This window comes from Triticum urartu, chromosome 7A, assembly GCF_056163025.1.
Source record: "Triticum urartu cultivar PI428250 chromosome 7A, HENAU_Tu73, whole genome shotgun sequence".
Classification (NCBI taxonomy): Eukaryota; Viridiplantae; Streptophyta; class Magnoliopsida; order Poales; family Poaceae; genus Triticum; species Triticum urartu.
The window spans coordinates 612,562,304-612,581,524 of NC_141879.1; the positions used below are offsets into that span (position 1 = coordinate 612,562,304).

Sequence of the window (19,221 nt, forward strand, 5' to 3'; positions counted from 1 at the left end):
GACTCTGCCGACGAGTTCTTTTTCCACAATTTCCTTTGTGACTCTGACGATTCCTCATCTAATGATGAGGAGATGTTGGATGCTGTGTTGGTCCATGACACCTTAATAGGCAGCGACTGTTGTTCTAGGGCTCGATCCCAGGGCACATTCCAGCGTTGAATCACAACCGAGAGAGCGGCCATTTGCTTCTTTGGAAGGACTACTTTGACACAACCAACATGTTGTTCAAACATCAGAAATTCGGGCAGCATTTTCGTATGGATAGGCATCTTTTCAACCGTATTAGAAAGGGAGTGGTCGGATATGATAACTGTTTTGAGTGCAAAGAGGATGCCCTTGGAAAGATTGGCTTCTCATCTTATTAGAAATGCACTGCAGCCATCCGGATCCGGATGCTTGCATACGGAGTGCCCGGTGATCTCATTGATGAGTACGTCCATATGAGCGATTCTACATGCCTAGAGTCCATGTACAAGTTCTGCAAGGTTGTGATTGTTGTGTTTGGCCCTGAGTACTTGAGAGAGCTGACTGCTCAAGATACAGCCCGCTTGTTGGCAATGAATGTCAGCAGCGGCTTCCTAGGGATGCTTGGCAACATAGACTACATGCACTGGGAATGTAAGAACTGCCCTTCTATTTGGCAAGGGCAGTATAAGGGCCATGTCAGAGCTTGCACTGTCACACATGAGGCCGTGGCCTCACAAGATCTCTGGATCTGGCACTTTTTCTTCGGCATGGCCGGATCGCACAATGATATCAATGTCCTTCAATGCTCGTCGGTGTTTGCAAGGCTTGCCAAAGGCAACAACCCGTCGGTGAATGTTACCATCAACGGCCACAACTACGATAAAGGATACTACCTAGGTGACGGTATCTATCCTCAATTGGCCACTATTGTGAAGACAATCCCCAACCCTTTTGGAGAGAAGAGGAAAAGATTTGCTCAAGAGCAAGAAAGTGCTAGGAAGGATGTCGAGCGTGCCTTCGGTGTTCTGCAATCTCAATGGGGCATCGTTTCGTATCCTACTAGAACTTGGAGCACCAAGAAGTCGTGGGAGGTGATAACTGCTTGTGTGATCATGCACAATATGATCGTAGAGGATGAGCGCCCGGAACGTATCTACGATCAAGGTTTTCAGTTTTAGAGTGAAAATGTTGTGCCTGAGCATGGAGGAGGAGCGGCAACGTTTGCACAATTCACCCAATTTCACCATGAAATGCGTGATTGGAAAACTCACATGCAACTACAAAATGATTTGGTTGAGCATATGTGAGATCATGTTGGCAACCAGTAGATGTATTTTTTTCAAATGTATTTGAGACAATTTAATTTTTATTCGGCTTGTAAAACCATGATAAATTTATTTGGTTGTGAAACTATGCAAAATGTGTGCATATTTGTTGAAAAATAGCGGCCAGCCAGCCACGCTGGCAAATATGAGTTGGCGTGTTGGGCGCACTGTCGATCCAAATCATAAACAGGACGAACGTCGCACGGTCGGCCGACCGAAACGGACAAAAGCAGACAAAATCGCCATCCATTTGGGTCGGCGCGTTGGAGTTGCTCTAACCACGCATTTGGTTGGACGCAGGTAACGTTTTCAGTACTGTAATGAGAATACGCTGTATTAGATCACGGACTGAGAGATTACACGATGTGTGTGGTTCAAGCAACGGAGAAGGAAACCATGGTCTAACGCTGGCGGCCTTGTAGAAGATGCTCGGTTGCTGGGGATATAGCTTGTGGCCAAATCAGAGAGCGCTAGCTGTTCATGGTGGTGCCGCTGCTCACGGTAGAGAAAGGAAAATTGGCCGCACTGCTCGCCGTGGCGAAGATCATTGGCGCTTCTGATCATGGCGGAGGGAGATCATCGGCGCCGCCGCTGCTTACGGTGGCGAGTCACGGCAGCCAAGGGAGATAAGGTGTTGTTTCCCATGAAGGGGAGGAAGATCTCCGGTGCTGCAGGCTGCTACTCGGTGCTCGTGGCGAACAAAAGATCGGGCAAGCGGAGAATAGAGAGAGGGGATCGATACAAGACGAACGGCGTAATTCCATACCACTCTGTATGTGTTGTATTTGGTTTTACGAGGAACCGTGTTTGATTACGGGGAACCGAAACCGGTCTGACTCAAACAAACACATGTAACATAATGCTAAGAGCATCTCCAACAGCCGCGCTACACGCAGCGCGCTAAAAACACGTTTACAGCGCGCAGAGCGCCTGTTTTTGCGCGGCAGGGTGCGTTTGCTCCAGCGGCCGCTGCAAATTTTAGGGCGCGCGAGCCGCTCTAGCAGCCGTTTCAAAAAAACTGCGCGTGCTCTCGCACAAACAATATATGCACTCCGAACAAATATAAAAAAACATATGCATAGATTAAAAATAGATAAAAAGGACCATACATAGATAGTTCACATATCGTACATAGTTCATCTCATAGCATAGATAGATAAAAAAACTAGTCCAACACGATAAACACTATGGTGCAACTAGATAAAAACTATGGTGCAACTAGAACCTACTCCGAGTCGTCCTCATCATCATTCTCGCTGGTGTCGTCCGAGGTATCTAGCCACGCGTCTTCCCAACGAGGGTCGTCTGAGTCGAAAAATGACTCCCCGCCTGCGTTAACAAGATCGCACTATGCCTCTGTGAGTGCCTTCCGCCGACGCATGTCCGCCCGCTCCGCACGACGCCTTGCCATCCTCTCTGCCTAGAAGGCGTTCTCGTCGGTGACATCCGGCGGGTAGCGCTGGCGCAACCCCGCCATGGCTCGCTCGTCCGCCTCGGCGATGAGGAGGTGGCGTTGCTGCCGACGGTGTTCCTCACAGTCCTGGTCTATTATAAGACTAGGCAGAGGGGTGCTGGGATGCGCCTCCTAGCACGTCCAGATGTCATGGAAGTTCATCTGTGCGAGAGGCCTCTAGAGGCGTCATGCCACCGCGTCGTACACGCGGGCGGCCTCGTGCGCAGTCTCGAACATGCCGAGGCCGAGGCAGACGTCGCCGGACCGAATCTCAGCGTAGAAGGCGTCAGAGGGGCGCTCGCGGACGCCGCGATAGCCCTGAGATCCCCGATGGCGCGGCGGCATGGTGGCGCGTCGGTGACGGGGCGAGGAAGCGGCAGAGGAATCATAGGAAGAGGGGAGAGAGCGCGTGGCAATGTGGATAGCGATGGGAGGCCGCGTGGCGGCTGCAACAATTTATAGGAGCGCCGGAAGCAGTGCACCAAATCTAGCGCGCGACCTACCGCTTTTTCCCCCACGCGCAATTCTTTACCGTGCCTCGGAGTTTCCCGCCTCCGCTGGAGCGCGCGAAAATGTCCCTCACGCGCTAAAATGGAAGTTTACCATGCGCATGGGGTTTTTGTTGCCGCTGTTGAGCACCTCCAGCCACGCCCCCAACAGGCCCCCAGGCCATTTTTTCCCACCGACACCCGAAAAATGGCCCAGTCGCGCCCCCAGGAGCCTGTTTTTTGCCGGTTTGGGCCGAAACTGGCGCCGGCGGACCCAGGGCGAACCCGGCGCATTGGGGGTGCCTGAGGGCGCCAGGGAAAGCGTTTTTGAAGAGAACGAGAATGGGCCCGCCGAGTCAGCGACACGCCGCTTCGTCGTCCTCATCGCCTCGGTTCCTGCGGGAATCAATGCCAAGGCTACCGCGCCGGTCAGCCTCCATTGATGCCTCACGGGCGGCACAGTGAAGGTGTCGCGATGCGCGTCCCGTCCCGCTCCCGCCACATGTTTCCCGGCATGCAGGTGCTGCGACGCGCGTCCCGCTCACCGCCCGCCTCGGCTATAAAAGCGGACCTCCCCGTCAGTGAATGCCACAGTCGCCACAACACGCCTTCTCTCGCCTCGTCTTCCCCCAGAAGCCACCTCTCTCCCTCTGCCCCTCCCCCCCCGGCCCGCCCACGAGCATGGTTGAGCGGTACCCCAGCAACTCCGCGGCGGCGAACGGCTTCGGCCGACGCCATCTCCACGAGGACGAGGTGCTCCTCCTATACGAGGCCGACTATCCGGCGCCCCCAGACATGCGGGTGCCGGGCTTGTGGAAGTAGAGCATCGGCGGCATCCCGGTATCGCCGGTGCCCACCGGGGCTGAACGGCGGGCCGAGATCACCCGCATCCGTTCGTCGTTGACGGAGGCATAGCAGAACAAGCCGAGGTACGCTGCCGACAACCACACGCTATGGACGATGTACTTCGAGCGCCGCCACGCAGACCAAATCGCCTCCACCAACGGCATCATCACCCGCGGCCGCCTCAATGCCGAAGGGTGGCGCGAGTGGTGGGGCGTTCTGGCCGCACCCTCGAGGTCGTTCTCGACCACATCGAGACCGGCAACATGCCGTGTCTCGAGTACCCACCGCGCCTGTCATTCTCTCACCGTCATGGCAACTCCTAGACGTCGCGACGAATGGATGAGGCAGGGACCTCCTCATCGTCGGGCTCTGGCTCGCCGGCGCTCCGCCCCATCAAGCCGGAGCCGGAGGAGACGCCGCTTCGGCGCCGCACCCGCAGCGGCGCCCTCGTCATCAACGAGCGCAGTCACCCCTCCTTCCCGCGTTCCCTCCGCCTTGTCCGGCCGAAGCCCGAGCCGGGGCTGCTCCCCATGAAGCCAGAGCACGCGGAGATGGCCGCCGATGATGAGACCGCCCTCAAGTGGGCGAAGGCGGACTAGGTACGTGAGCAGGTGCTCCACCAGCGACAAGCGTACGCGGAGCTCCAGGCCCGGCGCCGCGGACGCGAGGAGGGCGGCAGCGTCGTCCTCGACTGCGACGACGAGGACGAGCCCGAGCCGTCCAACCCCCCACGCGTCGGTGACCCTGGGTAGCGGTGCAGTAGGGACTGTAGGGGAACATAGTAATTTCAAAAAAATCCTACGCACACGCAAGATCTATCATGGTGATGCATAGCAAAGAGAGGGGAAGAGTATTGTCCATGTACCCTCATAGACCGTAAGCGGAAGCGTTATGACAACGCGGTTGATGTAGTCGAACGTCTTCACGATCCGACCGATCCTAGCACCGAAGGTACGGCACCTCCGCGATCTGCACACGTTCAGCTCGGTGACGTCTGACGAACTCTAGATCTAGCTGAATGTCGAGGGAGATTTTCGTTAGCACGACGGCGTGATGACGGTGATGATGAAGCTACCGGAACAGGGTTTCGCCTAAGCACCACTACGATATGACCGAGGTGGATTATGGTGGAGGGGGGCACCGCACACGGCTAAGACAATTGTCAACTTGTGTGTCTATGGGGTGCCCCCCTCCCCCGTATATAAAGGAGTGGAGGAGGGGGAGGGCCGGCCCTCTATGGCGCGCCCTGGAGGAGTCCTATTCCAACCGGGAGTAGGATCCCCCCCTTCCCTAGTTGGACTAGGAGAGGAAGAAAGGGGGAGGAAGGAGGAAGGAAAGGGGGGCTGGCCCCCCACCCAATTCGGATTGGGCTTGGGGGGCGCGCCCCCTCCTAGGCTTCCTTCTCCTCTCTCCCACTATGGCCCAATAAGGCCCATATACCTCCCGCGGGGTTCCGGTAACCTCCCGGTACACCGGTAAATGCCCTAACTCACCCGGAACCATTCCGGTGTCCAAACATAGTCATCCAATATATCGATCTTTACATCTCGACCATTTCGAGACTCCTCACCATGCCCGTGATCACATTCGGGACTCTGAACAACCTTAGGTACATCAAAACACATAAACTCATAATACCGATCGTCATCGAATGTTAAGCGTGCGGACCCTACGGGTTCGAGAACTATGTAGACATGACCGAGACTCATCTCCGGTCAATAACCAATAGCGGAACTTGGATGCTCATATTGGTTCCTACATATTCTACAAAGATCTTTATCGGTCAAACCGCATAACAACATACGTTGTTCCCTTTGTCATCGGTATGTTACTTGCCCGAGATTCGATCGTCGGTATCATCATACCTAGTTCAATCTCGTTACCGGCAAGTCTCTTTACTCGTTCTGTAATGCTACATCCCGTAACTAAGTCATTTAGTCACATTGCTTGCAAGGCTTATAGTGATGTGCATTACCCAGAGGGCCCAGAGATACCTCTCCGATACACCGAGTGACAAATCCTAATCTTGATCTATGCCAACTCAACAAACACCATCGGAGACACCTGTAGAGCATCTTTATAGTCACCCAGTTACGTTGTGATGTTTGATAGCACACTAAGTGTTCCTTCGGTATTTGGGAGTTGCATAATCTCATAGTCATAGGAACACGTATAAGTTATGCAGAAAGCAATAGCAGTAAACTAAACGATCATCGTGCTAAGTTATAGGATGGGTCAAGTCTATCATATCATTCTCTAATGATGTGATCCCGTTCATCAAATGACAACTCTTTGTCTATGGCTAGGAAACCTAACCATCTTTGATCAACGAGCTAGTCAAGTAGAGGCATACTAGTGACACTCTGTTTGTCTATGTATTCACACATGTACTAAGTTTTTGGTTAGTACAATTCTAGCATGAATAATAAACATTTATCATGATATAAGGAAATATAAATAACAATTTTATTATTGCCTCTAGGGCATATTTCCTTCAGTCTCCCACTTGCACTAGAGTCAATAATCTAGATTACATTGTAATGATTCTAACACCCATGGGGTCTTAGTGTTGATCATGTTTTTCTCGTGAGAGAGGCTTAGTTAACGGGTCTGCAACATTCAGATCCATATGTATCTTGCAAATCTCTATGTCTCCCTCCTTGACTTGATCGTGGTTGGAATTGAAGCATCTCTTGATGTTCTTGGTTCTCTTGTGAAATCTAGATTCCTTTGCCAAGGCAATTGCACCAGTATTGTCACAAAAGATTTTCATTGGACCCGATGCGCTAGGTATGACACCTAGATCATATATGAACTCCTTCATCTAGACTCCTTCATTCGCTGTTTTCGAAGCAGCTATGTACTCCGCTTCACATGTAGATCCCGCCACGACGCTCTGCTTGAAACTGCACCAACTGACAGCTCCACCATTTAATAAAAATACGTATCCGGTTTGTGACTTAGAGTCAGCCGGATCAGTGTCAAAGCTTGCATCGACGTAACCATTTACGATGAGCTCTTTGTCACCTCCATAAACGAGAAACATATCCTTAGTCCTTTTCGGGTATTTCAGGATGTTCTTGACCGCTGTACAGTGATCCACTCCTGGATTACTTTGGTACCTCACTGCTAAACTAATAGCAAGGCACACATCAGTTCTGGTACACGGCATTGCATACATGATAGAACCTATGGCTGAAGCATAGGGAATGACTTTTATTTTCTCTCTATCTTCTGCAGTGGTCAGGCATTGAGTCTGACTCAACTTCACACCTTGTAACACAGGCAAGAACCCTTTCTTTGCTTAATCAATTTTGAACTTCTTCAAAATTTTATCAAGGTATGTGCTTAGTGAAAGTCCAATTAAGCGTCTTGATCTATCTCTATAGATCTTGATGCCTAATATATAAGCAGCTTCACAGAGGTCTTTCATTGAAAAATTCTTATTCAAGTATCCTTTTATGCTATTCAGAAATTCAGTATCATTTCTGATCAGCAATATTTCATCCACATATAATATTAGAAATGCTATAGAGCTCCCACTCACTTTCTTGTAAAAGCAGGCTTCTCCAAAAGTCTGTATAAAACCATATGCTTTGATCACACTATCAAAGCGTATATTCCAACTCCGAGAGGCTTGCACCAGTCCATAAATGGATCGCTGGAGCTTGCACACTTTGTTAGCACCTTTTGGATCGATAAACCTTCTGGTTGCATCATATACAACTCTTCTTTAAGATATCCATTAAGGAATGCAGTTTTGACATCCATTTGCCAAATTTCATAATCATAAAATGTGGCAATTGCTAACATGATTCGGACGGACTTAAGCTTTGTAGACAGTAACATTACCGTCAGCGCCAGTCTTCTTCTTGAAGAACCATTTATTCTCTATGGACTGCCAATCATCGGGCAAGTCAACCAAAGTCCACACTTTGTTCTCATACATGGATCCCATCTCAGATTTCATGGCCTCAAGACATTTTGCGGAATCTGGGCTCATCATCGCTTCCTCATAGTTCACAGGTTCGTCATGGTCAAGTAACATGACCTCCAGAACAGGATTACCGTACCACTCTGGTGCGGATGTTACTCTGGTTGACCTACGAGGTTCAGTAGTAACTTGATCAGAAGTTTCATGATCATCATCATTAGCTTCCTCACTTACTGGTGTAGGAATCACTGGAACTGATTTCAGTGGCGAACTACTTTCCAATAAGGGAGTAGGTACAATTACCTCGTCAAGTTCTACTTTCCTCCCACTCACTTCTTTCGAGAGAAACTCCTTCTCTAGAAAGGATCCATTCTTAGCAACGAATATCTTGCCTTCGGATCTGTGATAGAAGGTGTACCCAACAGTCTCCTTTGGGTATCCTATGAAGACACATTTCTCCGATTTGGGTTCAAGCTTATCAGGTTGAAGTTTTTTCACATAAGCATAGCAGCCCCAAACTTTAAGAAACGACAACCTGGGTTTCTTGCCAAACCACAGTTCATAAGGTGTCGTCTCAACGGATTTTGATGTTGCCCTATTTAACGTGAATGCAGCTGTCTCTAAAGCATAACCCCAAAATGATAGCGGTAAATCAGTGAGAGACATCATAGATCGCACCATATCTAATAAAGTGCGGTTACGATGTTCAGACACACCATTATGTTGTGGTGTTCCAGTTGGCGTGAGTTGCGAAACTATTCCGCATTGTTTCAAATGAAGACCAAACTCATAACTCAATTTTCTTGTTATGATGATTTTCCACTTCACTCTAAAATTCTTTGAACTTTTCAAATGTTTCAGACTTATGTTTCATCAAGTAGATATACCCATATCTGCTCAAATCATCTTCATCTCCTTCAACTCTTCTGGTCCAAGCTTGTAAGGACGTTTGCAAACAGGTTCCGTGCCAGGCTCAGGATCAATGACGAATTCAACTGGCCGGTGAGGAGGCATTCCTGGAAGCTCTTCTGGAAAGATGTCTTGATATTCACAAACGACTGGAATCTGAGAGATGGCATTCAACTCGCCCTTCTCATTAAGAGAAAACAGTCGAATGGTATCATCACGAGCGACAAAGACGATCACATCCTCAGACGAGTGTGTCAATTGAATCTGCCTGGCAGCACAATCAAGCTGAGCCTTGTGCTTAGAAAGCGAGTCCATGCCGAGAATTAGATCAATATCCGAGTTACCAAGAACAATTGGAGAAGCCAAAAATTTGTAGTCACCCATCTTGATAGAAACATCCGGAACCATGGAATTAGTGTTCATGCGTTTACTCGATGAGACAACTGCTAACGGACTAGGCAAAACTTGGAAAGCCAACTCATGCTTAGATGCAAATGGTCTTGAGATGAAACTAAGTGATGCACCAGTGCAAAAAGAACTTCTGCAGGAATATCATTAACAGGAAGGTTACCCATGATCACTTCTGAAGAGTCCTCTGCCTGAGTTGCGTTCATCATGTTGACCTTTGCAAACTTGGGATTATGCTTGACCACTGCATTGCTGGCAGATCTCACAGGAGGAGGAGGCAGAAGACGCCTCTGGTTGAAGCATTTGTTTGCATAGTGACCCTTCTGCTGACACTTGTTGCACGTCACCTCTGAGAGCGCACGGTGATAAGGAGCACTTGACCTTGGAGCATGAGACTGCGGTTTGTTCTGAAAGCCTGGGTTGGGTGGGTGGGAAGATCCATTGCCACCTTTGCTCTTCTGCTGATAAGGCTGACGGAACGGAGGAGGAGGAGGCAACCAGTACTTTTGCTGCTTAGCTGCCACTTGAGTTGAAGAAGAAGAAGAAGAAGAAGGAGTTGCATCCCTGACTCTCTTCTTAGAAGCATCGCACTTGAGCTGAGCAGCCTCCTGCTTTAGTGCCATGTTGTAGAACTCATCATACTGTTTTGGCTCAAAAAGCACAAGAGCACCTCTGAATTGATAAGTCATGCTCTTCTCATCAGGGACGTCTTGTTTGGAGAAGCGAGCGAGCCTCTGGAACATGATGTTGTATTGGTAAACAAACATACTACCTCTTCAGATTGCGAAACTCCTCACGCTTACTCTCAACAACACTTTGAGGAATGTGGTGAGCTTTGAAGTCTCGGCGGAAATCATCCCAGGTAATCACACGACCTCCTCTGGAATCTTTGTATTGTTGATACCACTCAGCAGCTTGGTCTTTGAGTTGGAACGAAGCAAACTTGACAAAGTCCTCAGGCCTGAAGTTGCTACACTCAAAATGTTTGCAGATATCCACGAGCCAATCGTCAGCGTTTGTGGCCTCGACACAGTTACTGAAAGACTTCGGCTGGTTTGCGAGGAACTGGTTGAGGGTAGCAAACTGAGCTTGATTGTTGCCATGGCCTTGATTTCCTTGGTTACGCTCTTGCAAGAGTTGCATAAGCATCTGCGTGTTGGCGTTGGTGGCGGCCATCATAGCTTGCCATGCCTCCGGAAGTGGAGGTGGTGGTGAAGGTTCCGGATTCTGACGCGTTGGAGGAGCCATCCTGAAGAGGGTGACATCCGTTAGCATCTGGAAAGACATATATTCAAGTTGAATCAATGGATCGAAATTGCAACATATAGCCTTAACATTCAAACAAGAATGAACGAATGAATTCCAAAGTAAATGATCGCACTTCCATAAAGTTGAGAAGCCACTTAGATATAGGTAGATGAATAAAACAATAAGGTACGGATACGAACAAATAATTGGTAAGGATTACCCAATCACAAACCAAATATCTGCGGAAGAAAAACTAGAGCTACATGAATTCACACCTATGAAACTCCCGAAACTTTCCGGTTATGCAATCAGGTGTTGGGGATACAGGGGAAGCATAATATCTCACCCAAAACTAGAAAATCCTACATCCAGTTGTATCTATCCTTCAACACATAACCAAGAAACCTTCGGAAATCATTTACCTCAACCTTCGAAGAGCATCCGTTATACGAGTTATGGAAATACTCCCAAAATCTCGCCCCAGTACTGGGTGGCGTCGAGGTTATCTCACCAACAACTGCATAAAAGAGATTTTTGATGTCGGCGAAACTCAGGTATTCCAGAACTGCAACTATAAAATTGTGACGACAACACCTCGGAGCTCAACTCCTCGGGACACTGCCACAACCCCTAAATGTCAGGAGGCAGCAAGAACAATGTTCTCGTCACAAAACCATCGGAACGATTCCAAGATACCCGCGTGATCCTAAGAAAAATTCGTGAAATTTGAGAAGAGAAGAGTCAAAACTCTACGTCAGGAAGCCTCACCAGAGCGATGAAGGGACTGAGGAGTAAAAGAATCCTACTCTCCGATATATATAATCCTATAAGACTCAAAACATTTTTCTAGACTCAACAACGCTAGTGATTCGATCAAGCAGGGGGGCTCCTAAGTCGGGGAAGGCTCTGATTACCAACTTGTAACACCCACGATGCGGCTATATCTCCCACGTGTCGGAGCACGACTTAGAGGCATAACCGCATTGTAGGCATGTCGCAAGAGGGGTAATCTTTACACATCCCATGTACTGAATAAGAAAGAGATACAGAGTTGGCTTACAATCGCCACTTCACACAATACATAAATATAGCATTACATCATCCAGGATACAATCAAGGTCCGACTACGGAACCAAAATAAAGACAACCCCAAATGCGATAGATCCCCGATCGCCCCAACTGGGCTCCACCACTGATCGTCTGGAAAGGAAACATAGTAACGTCCTGAATCCTCGTCGAACTCCCACTTGAGTTCGGTCGCATCCCCTGGAATGGCATCATCGGCACCTGCATATGGTTTTGGAAGTAATCTGTGAGTCATGGGGACTCAGCAATCTCACACCCTCGCGATCAAGACTATTTAAGCTTATGGGAAGGAAAAGGTAGTGAGGTGGAGCTGCAGCAAGCACTAGCATATATGGTGGCTAACTTACGCAAATGAGAGCGAGAAGAGAAGGCAAAGCACGGTCGAGAAGCTACAAAGATCAAGAAGTGATCCTGAAACTACTTACGTTCAAGCATAACACGAGACCGTGTTCTCTTCCCGGACTCCGCCGAAAAGAGACCATCACGGTTACACACGTTGTTGATTCATTTTAATTAAGTTAAGTGTCGGGTTTTCTACAACCGGATATTAACAAATTCCCATCTGCCCATAACCGCGGGCACGGCTTTCAAAAGTTCAAAACCCTGCAGGGGTGTCCCAACTTAGCCCATCACAAGCTCTCATGGTCAACGAAGGATATTCCTTCTCCCAGGACGACCTGACCAGACTCAGAATCCCGGTTACAAGACATTTCGAGAATGCTAAAACAAGACCAGCAAAGCCGCCCGAATGTGCCGACAAATCCCGATAGGAGCTGCACATATCTTGTTCTCAGGGCACACCGGATTGTCCAAGATTCCAGTAGGCCAACCCAGAGTTGCCCCTGGTGGCCACCGGCTGCTGACAGGTTGGACCAACACTCAGAGGAGCACTGGCTCGGGGGGTTTAAAATAAAGATGACCCTTGAGTCTGCGGAACCCAAGGGAAAAAGGCTTAGGTGGCAAATGGTAGAACCAAGGTTGGGCCCTCCTGGAGGAGTTTTATTCAAGGCGAACTGTCAAGGGGTTCCCATTATAACCCAACCGCGTAAGGAACGCAAAATCAAGGAACATAACACCGGTATGACGGAAACTAGGGCGGCAAGAGTGGAACAAAACACCAGGCATAAGGCCGAGCCTTCCACCCTTTACCAAGTATATAGGTGCATTAAAGTAATCAAGATATAATAATGATATCCCAACAATGATCATGTTCCAACAAGGAACAAACTCCAAACTTCACCTGCAACTAGCAACGCTATAAGAGGGGCTGAGCAAAGCGGTAACATAGCCAAACAACGGTTTGCTAGGACAAGGTTGGTTAGAGGTTTGACATGGCAATATGGGAGGCATGAAAAAGCAAGTGGTAGGTATCACGGCATGGCAATAGAGCGAGCAACTAGCAAGCAAAGATAGAAGTGATTTTGAGGGTACGGTCATCTTGCCTGCAAAGTTCTCCGAGTTGACGTAAGCTTGATCCTCGTAAGCATACTCAACAGGTTCCTCGATCATGAACTCGTCTCCCGACTCTACCCAAAGCAAGGACACAAGCAAAGGAAAACACAATCAACCACGGTGCAATGCGCAAGCAACATGATGCAAAACATGGCATGATATGCGGGATTAAAATGCAATGCATATGCGTGCTCCGGAAAGGAAAGATTGAACCAGGCCTCAACTTGGCAAACCAAGTGCGCCGCTGGAAAGATGAGTTGATTTCGGTCGAAATCGATATAAAGATCACCGGAATCGGATGCATGGTTTGCAAATGGCAAGCAAAACAAGAATGGCACGATCCTGCGATTAACAGCACGATGCCATCTAAAATGCAACAAGAAACTAAGCTACTGCACTCTAACATAGCAACAAAGCACATGGTAGTGATCTACTCAAGATGCTTGACAAAAGATGAAACACTGAGCTACGGCTAAATCACATAGTAGCAGGTTCAAACAAGCATGGCAAAAGTGCAAAAGATATCAGCTTCACAGACTTAGTGAAAATAACAACATGCCAGGAATTAACATCAGGAAGCAATGTTTAGAGCAAGATAACAACATGATACATGATCAGATCATAGCAACACAAGGCATTGCATGAAACTAATCAAAGCATATACAAAAATTCCTTACTAACCATAAGCCAAAAGGGCACAGAAAACATGATGGCACCCATGTAAACATAGCAAGTTTCGTTAACAGATTCAGACTTAGCAGAAAACTGGACATGGCATAAACAGAGTTATGAAGGCATGTTTGCGAGCTCGATGCACTCAACACAAGGCATTGCATGACAAACTAAGCATACTCCCAATAAGAAGACATGATCAAGTAGCTAACCATGGCAAGAACAATCTCCTAGCATGCATGGATCAACTACAACAACCTTGGCAAAATTGATTAACACGTAAACAATCTACCAGGAACAATTTATAGCAAAAGTAGAGCAAGATTGAGTCATGCTAGGGTACTCCATAAATGCAAACAGGGACATGGATGGATAGAGCACAAGCATATGCTCAAAGCATCCTTACTGAACATACTCAAAAAAGGCATGGATCACTCTGTAGCAACATGAATACATGGCACTAAAATAACAGCAGGGAAATGACTTAGTGAAAATCTAAGTCCCTGAAATCAGCGACATCATGAGAGCTACTTTGCATGCTTGTGCTAGTCACCACATTGATCACAAAAATACATGAAATACACCCCTGAAAAGATGGCATGGCATAGCCCAAAACACATGTAGAGCTCATACTCATATGCAGCACACATTAATCATGGCAAAAATGACAAATGATAATAATCTGATAAGAATCGGGAACTAACATTTTATAGCACTCTTGCAACAGCATTTTAGGCATCAAGATGGACTCAAACAAGCATGGTGCAATGGAACAAAATGAAGATCACATCCTAACGAACATTTCGATATCTCATATGCACAAAATGGACCACCGAGCACAGAGTTATGGCAGGTTGAACAGGGCTTGAAATTATGGGGGGGAAAGGACTTAGAGAAAATCTCACCCCGCGAGATCTAGGGTTTGACTCGCACGCGAACCGAGGTGGCACCGGAACTTCGCCGGATCTTCGCCGGAGTAGGAGGGGATGGCCGGAGAGGACGGGGAGGCGCCGGATCCGACCGAAGGCGGCGAGGAGGTGGGACGGCGCGCTGGCGTCGAGCGGCGGGACAGGAGGCGGCGGCTGGCCGGCGAGCTGCGGGCGGCGGCGGGCGAGGAGCAGTGGCTCTCGGGCGCGGTCGCCGGCGAGGGCAGCCGCGGCGGCGCCGGGCGACTCCAGGCGGAGAGATGCGCGGGGGGAGCGGGGAGGCGCACGCGGGCTAGGGGTCCCGACCCGGGCTCGGGCGGGCCGGCGGCGGCGGGCGGAGCGCGGGACAGGTGGCAGGCTGTGGTTGGACGGGCGCGGCAGCGGTGGACGTGTCCGGCCGGACCGGATGTGTCCGGCGGCGCGGGGTGGAAGAAGGCTAGGGTTTGGACCCGAATTTTCGGAGGAGTGCATATATTTATAGGTAGGGGAGCTAGGAGAGTCCAAATGAGGTGCGGTTTTCGGCCACTCGATCGTGATCGAACGGCCGAGAGGATGGAGGGGGTTTGGATGGGTTTTGGGCCACTTTGGAGGGTGTTGGGCTGCAACACACACGAGGCCTTTACGGTTCCCCGGTTAACCGTTGGAGTATCAAACAGACTCCAAATGGCACGAAACTTGACAGGCGGTCTACCGGTAGTGTACCAAGGCCGCCTGGCAAGTCTCGGTCCAATCCAAGAACTTTTAACACCCGCACACGAAAAGAGGCAAAAGGGGGCGCCGGAGGGCGTAGGAGTGCCGGAATGCAAAACGGACAACGGGGAAAAAGCTCGGATGCATGAGACGAACACGTATGCAAATGTGATGCACATGATGACATGATATGAGATGCATGACATGGAAAAAATGCAAAACGAAGACCAAACCCAACCACGAGGGAATATCATAACTTAGAGCCGAAAATGGCAAGAGTTGGAATACAAATATGGCAAGTTACATACGGGGCGTTACACATGTATATCAAATATACCTTTCACTTTACCATCCTTATTCTCCGCCAAATACTTGGGGCAGTTCCGCTTCCAGTGACCAGTCCCTTTGAAGTAGAAGCACTCAGTCTCAGGCTTAGGTCTAGACTTGGGCTTCTTCACTTGAGCAGCAACTTGCTTGTTGTTCTTCTTGAAGTTCCCCTTCTTCCCTTTACCCTTTTTCTTGAAACTGGTGGTCTTGTTAACCATCAACACTTGATGCTCCTTCTTGATTTCTACCTCCACAGCCTTTAGCATTGTGAAGAGCTCGGGAATCGTCTTATCCATCCCTTGCATATTATAGTTCATCATGAAGCTCTTGTAGCTTGGTGGCAGTGATTGAAGAACTCTGTCAATGACACTATCATCAGGACGATTAACTCCCATCTGAGTAAAGTGGTTGTGGTACCCAGACATTCTGAGTATATGTTCACTGACATAACTATTCTCCTACATTTTGTAGTTGTAGAACTTATTGGAGACTTCATATCTCTTAGTCCGGGCATTTGCTTGAAATATTAACTTCAACTCCTCGAACATCTCATATGCTCCATGACGTTCAAAACGTCGTTGAAGTCCCGGTTCTAAGCCGTAAAGCATGGCACACTGAACTATCGAGTAGTCATCAGCTTTGCTCTGCCAGGTGTTCATAACATCTGGCGTTGCTCCTACAGCGGGTTTGTCACCTAGTGGTGCTTCCAGGATGTAATTCTTCTATGCAGCAATGAGGATAATCCTCAAGTTACGGACCCGGTCTGTGTAGTTGCTACCATCATCTTTCAACTTAGCTTTCTCTAGGAACGCATTAAAATTCAACGGAACAACAGCACGGGCCATCTATCTACAACAACATAGACATGCAAAATACTATCAGGTACTAAGTTCATGATAAATTAAAGTTCAATTAATCAAATTACTTAAGAACTCACACTTAGATAGACATCCCTCTAATCATCTAAGTGATCACGTGATCCATATCAACTAAACCATGTCCGATCATCACGTGAGATGGAGTAGTTTTCAATGGTGAACATCACTATGTTGATCATATCTACTATATGGTTCACGCTCGACCTTTCGGTCTCAGTGTTCCGAGGCCATATCTGCATATGCTAGGCTCGTCAAGTTTAACCCGAGTATTCTGCGTGTGCAAAACTGGCTTACACCCGTTATATGTGAACGTAGAGCTCATCACACCCAATCATCACGTAGTGTCTCGGCACGACGAACTGTAGAAATGGTGCATACTTAGGGAGAACACTTATACCTTGCAATTTAGTGAGAGATCATCTTATAATGCTACCGCCGAACTAAGCAAAATAAGATGCATAAAGGATAAACATCACATGCAATCAATATAAGTGATATGATATGGCCATCATCATCTTGTGCCTTTGATCTCCATCTCCAAAGCACCGTCATGATCACCATCGTCACCGGCTTGACACCTTGATCTCCATCAAAGCATCATTGTCGTCTCGCCAACTATTGCTTCTACGACTATCGCTACTGCTTAGTGATAAAGTAAAGCAATTACATGGCAATTGCATTTCATACAATAAAGCGACAACCATATGGCTCCTACTAGTTGCCGATAACTCCGTACAAAACATGATCATCTCATACAATAAAATTTAGCATCATGTCTTGACCATATCACATCACAACATGCCCTGCAAAAACAAGTTAGACGTCCTCTACTTTGTTGTTGCAACTTTTACATGGCTGCTACGGTTTGAGCAAGAACCGTTCTTACCTCCACATCAAAAACCACAACGCGGTATAGTGATTGATTTTTGATCTTCAGAAAGAACCATGTTCATTAAATTCGATTCAACTAAAGCTGGAGAAACAGACACTCACTAGCCACCTCTGTGCAAAGCACGTCGGTAGAACCAGTCTCGTGTGAGCGTACGCGTAATGTCGGTCTGGGCCGCTTCATCCAACAATACCGCTGAATCAAGAATCAACTAGTGACGGCAAGCAATATGTATATACCCACGCCCACAACTCCTTTGTGTTCTACTCGTGCATATAACATCTACGCATAGACCTGGCTCACATGCCACTGTAGGGGAACGCGGTAATTTCAAAAAAAAATCCTACCCACACGCAAGATCTATCATGGTAATGCATAGCAACGAGAGGGGAAGAGTGTTGTCCACGTACCCTCGTAGACTGTAAGCACAAGCGTTATGACAAGCGGTTGATGTAGTCGAACGTCTTCACGATCCGACCGATCCTCGCACCGAAGGTACGGCACCTCCGCGATCTGCACACGTTCATCTCGGTGACGTCCCACGAACTCTAGATCTAGCTGAGTGTCAAGGGAGAGTTTCATCAGCACGATGGCGTGATGACGGTGATGATGAAGCTACCGGAACAGGGCTTCGCCTAAGCACCGCTACGATATGACCGAGGTGGATTATGGTGGAGGGGGGCACCGCACACGGCTAAGACAATTGTCAACTTGTGTGTCTATGGGGTGCCCCCTCCCCTTTATATAAAGGAGTGGAGGAGGGGGGAGGGTCGGCCCTCTATGGCACGCTCTGGAGGAGTCCTACTCCCACCGGGAGTAGGATCCCCCCCCTTCCCTAGTTGGACTAGGAGAGGAAGGAAGGGGAGGAAGGAGGAAAGAAAGGGGGCCGGCCCCCACCCAATTCGGATTGGGCTTGGGGGCGCGCCCCCTCCTAGGCTTCCTTCTCCTCTCTCCCACTATGGCCCAATAAGGCCCATATACCTCCCGAGGGGGTTCCGGTAACCTCCCGGTACACCGGTAAATGCCCGAACTCACCTGGAACCATTCCGATATCCAAACATAGTCATCAAATATAGCGATCTTAATGTCTCGACCATTTCGAGACTCCTCGTTATGCCCGTGATCACATCCGGGACTCCAAACAACCTTCGGTACATCAAAACACATAAACTCATAATACCGATCGTCACCGAACGTTAAGCATGCGGACCCTACGGGTTCGAGAACTATGTATACATGACTGAGACTCATCTCCGGTCAATAACCAATAGCGGAACCCGGATGCTCATATCGGTTCCTACATATTCTACGAAGATCTTTATCGGTCAAACCGCATAACAAGATACGTTGTTCCCTTTGTCATCGGTATGTTACTTGCCCGAGATTCGATCGTCGGTATCATTATACCTAGTTCAATCTCGTTACCGGCAAGTCTCTTTACTCGTTCCGTAATGCCACATCCCGTAACTAACTCATTTAGTCATGTTGCTTGCAAGGCTTATAGTGATGTTCATTACCGAGAGGGCCCAGAGATACCTCTTCGATACACGGAGTGACAAATCCTAATCTCGATCTATGCCAACTCAACAAACACCATCCGAGACACCTGCAGAGCATCTTTATAGTCACCCAGTTACGTTGTGCCGTTTGATAGCACACTAAGTGCTCCTCGGTATTCGGAAGTTGCATAATCTCATAGTCATAGGAACATGTATAAGTTATG

General features: G+C 48.5%; 2 protein-coding genes across 2 annotated transcripts; one reads left to right on the forward strand and one right to left on the reverse strand.

The window, feature by feature from the left end:
• The first annotated feature begins 467 nt into the window (after positions 1 to 467).
• LOC147960677 (uncharacterized) lies at positions 468 to 1,145 on the forward strand. Its single transcript, XM_087533482.1, has one exon. The coding sequence runs from the start codon at positions 468 to 470 to the stop codon at positions 1,143 to 1,145; it is 678 nt and encodes a 225-aa protein (XP_087389608.1).
• Positions 1,146 to 2,712: 1,567 nt separating this feature from the next.
• LOC147960678 (uncharacterized) lies at positions 2,713 to 3,090 on the reverse strand. The gene is made up of 2 exons (XM_087533483.1): positions 2,938 to 3,090; positions 2,713 to 2,877 (listed from the first exon to the last, which is right to left on the reverse strand). The coding sequence occupies exons 1-2, from the start codon at positions 3,088 to 3,090 to the stop codon at positions 2,713 to 2,715; spliced, it is 318 nt and encodes a 105-aa protein (XP_087389609.1).
• Positions 3,091 to 19,221: the final 16,131 nt, after the last annotated feature.

Coding starts and splice junctions, on each gene's coding strand:
- LOC147960677 (XM_087533482.1), top strand. CDS start 468: ATGTACAAGTTCTGCAAGGTTGTGATTGTTGTGTTTGGCCCTGAGTAC.
- LOC147960678 (XM_087533483.1), bottom strand. CDS start 3,090: ATGCCGCCGCGCCATCGGGGATCTCAGGGCTATCGCGGCGTCCGCGAG. Junction 2,878..2,937: donor CCCGCGTGTACGACGCGGTG/GCATGACGCCTC, acceptor TGGACGTGCTAG/GAGGCGCATCCCAGCACCCC.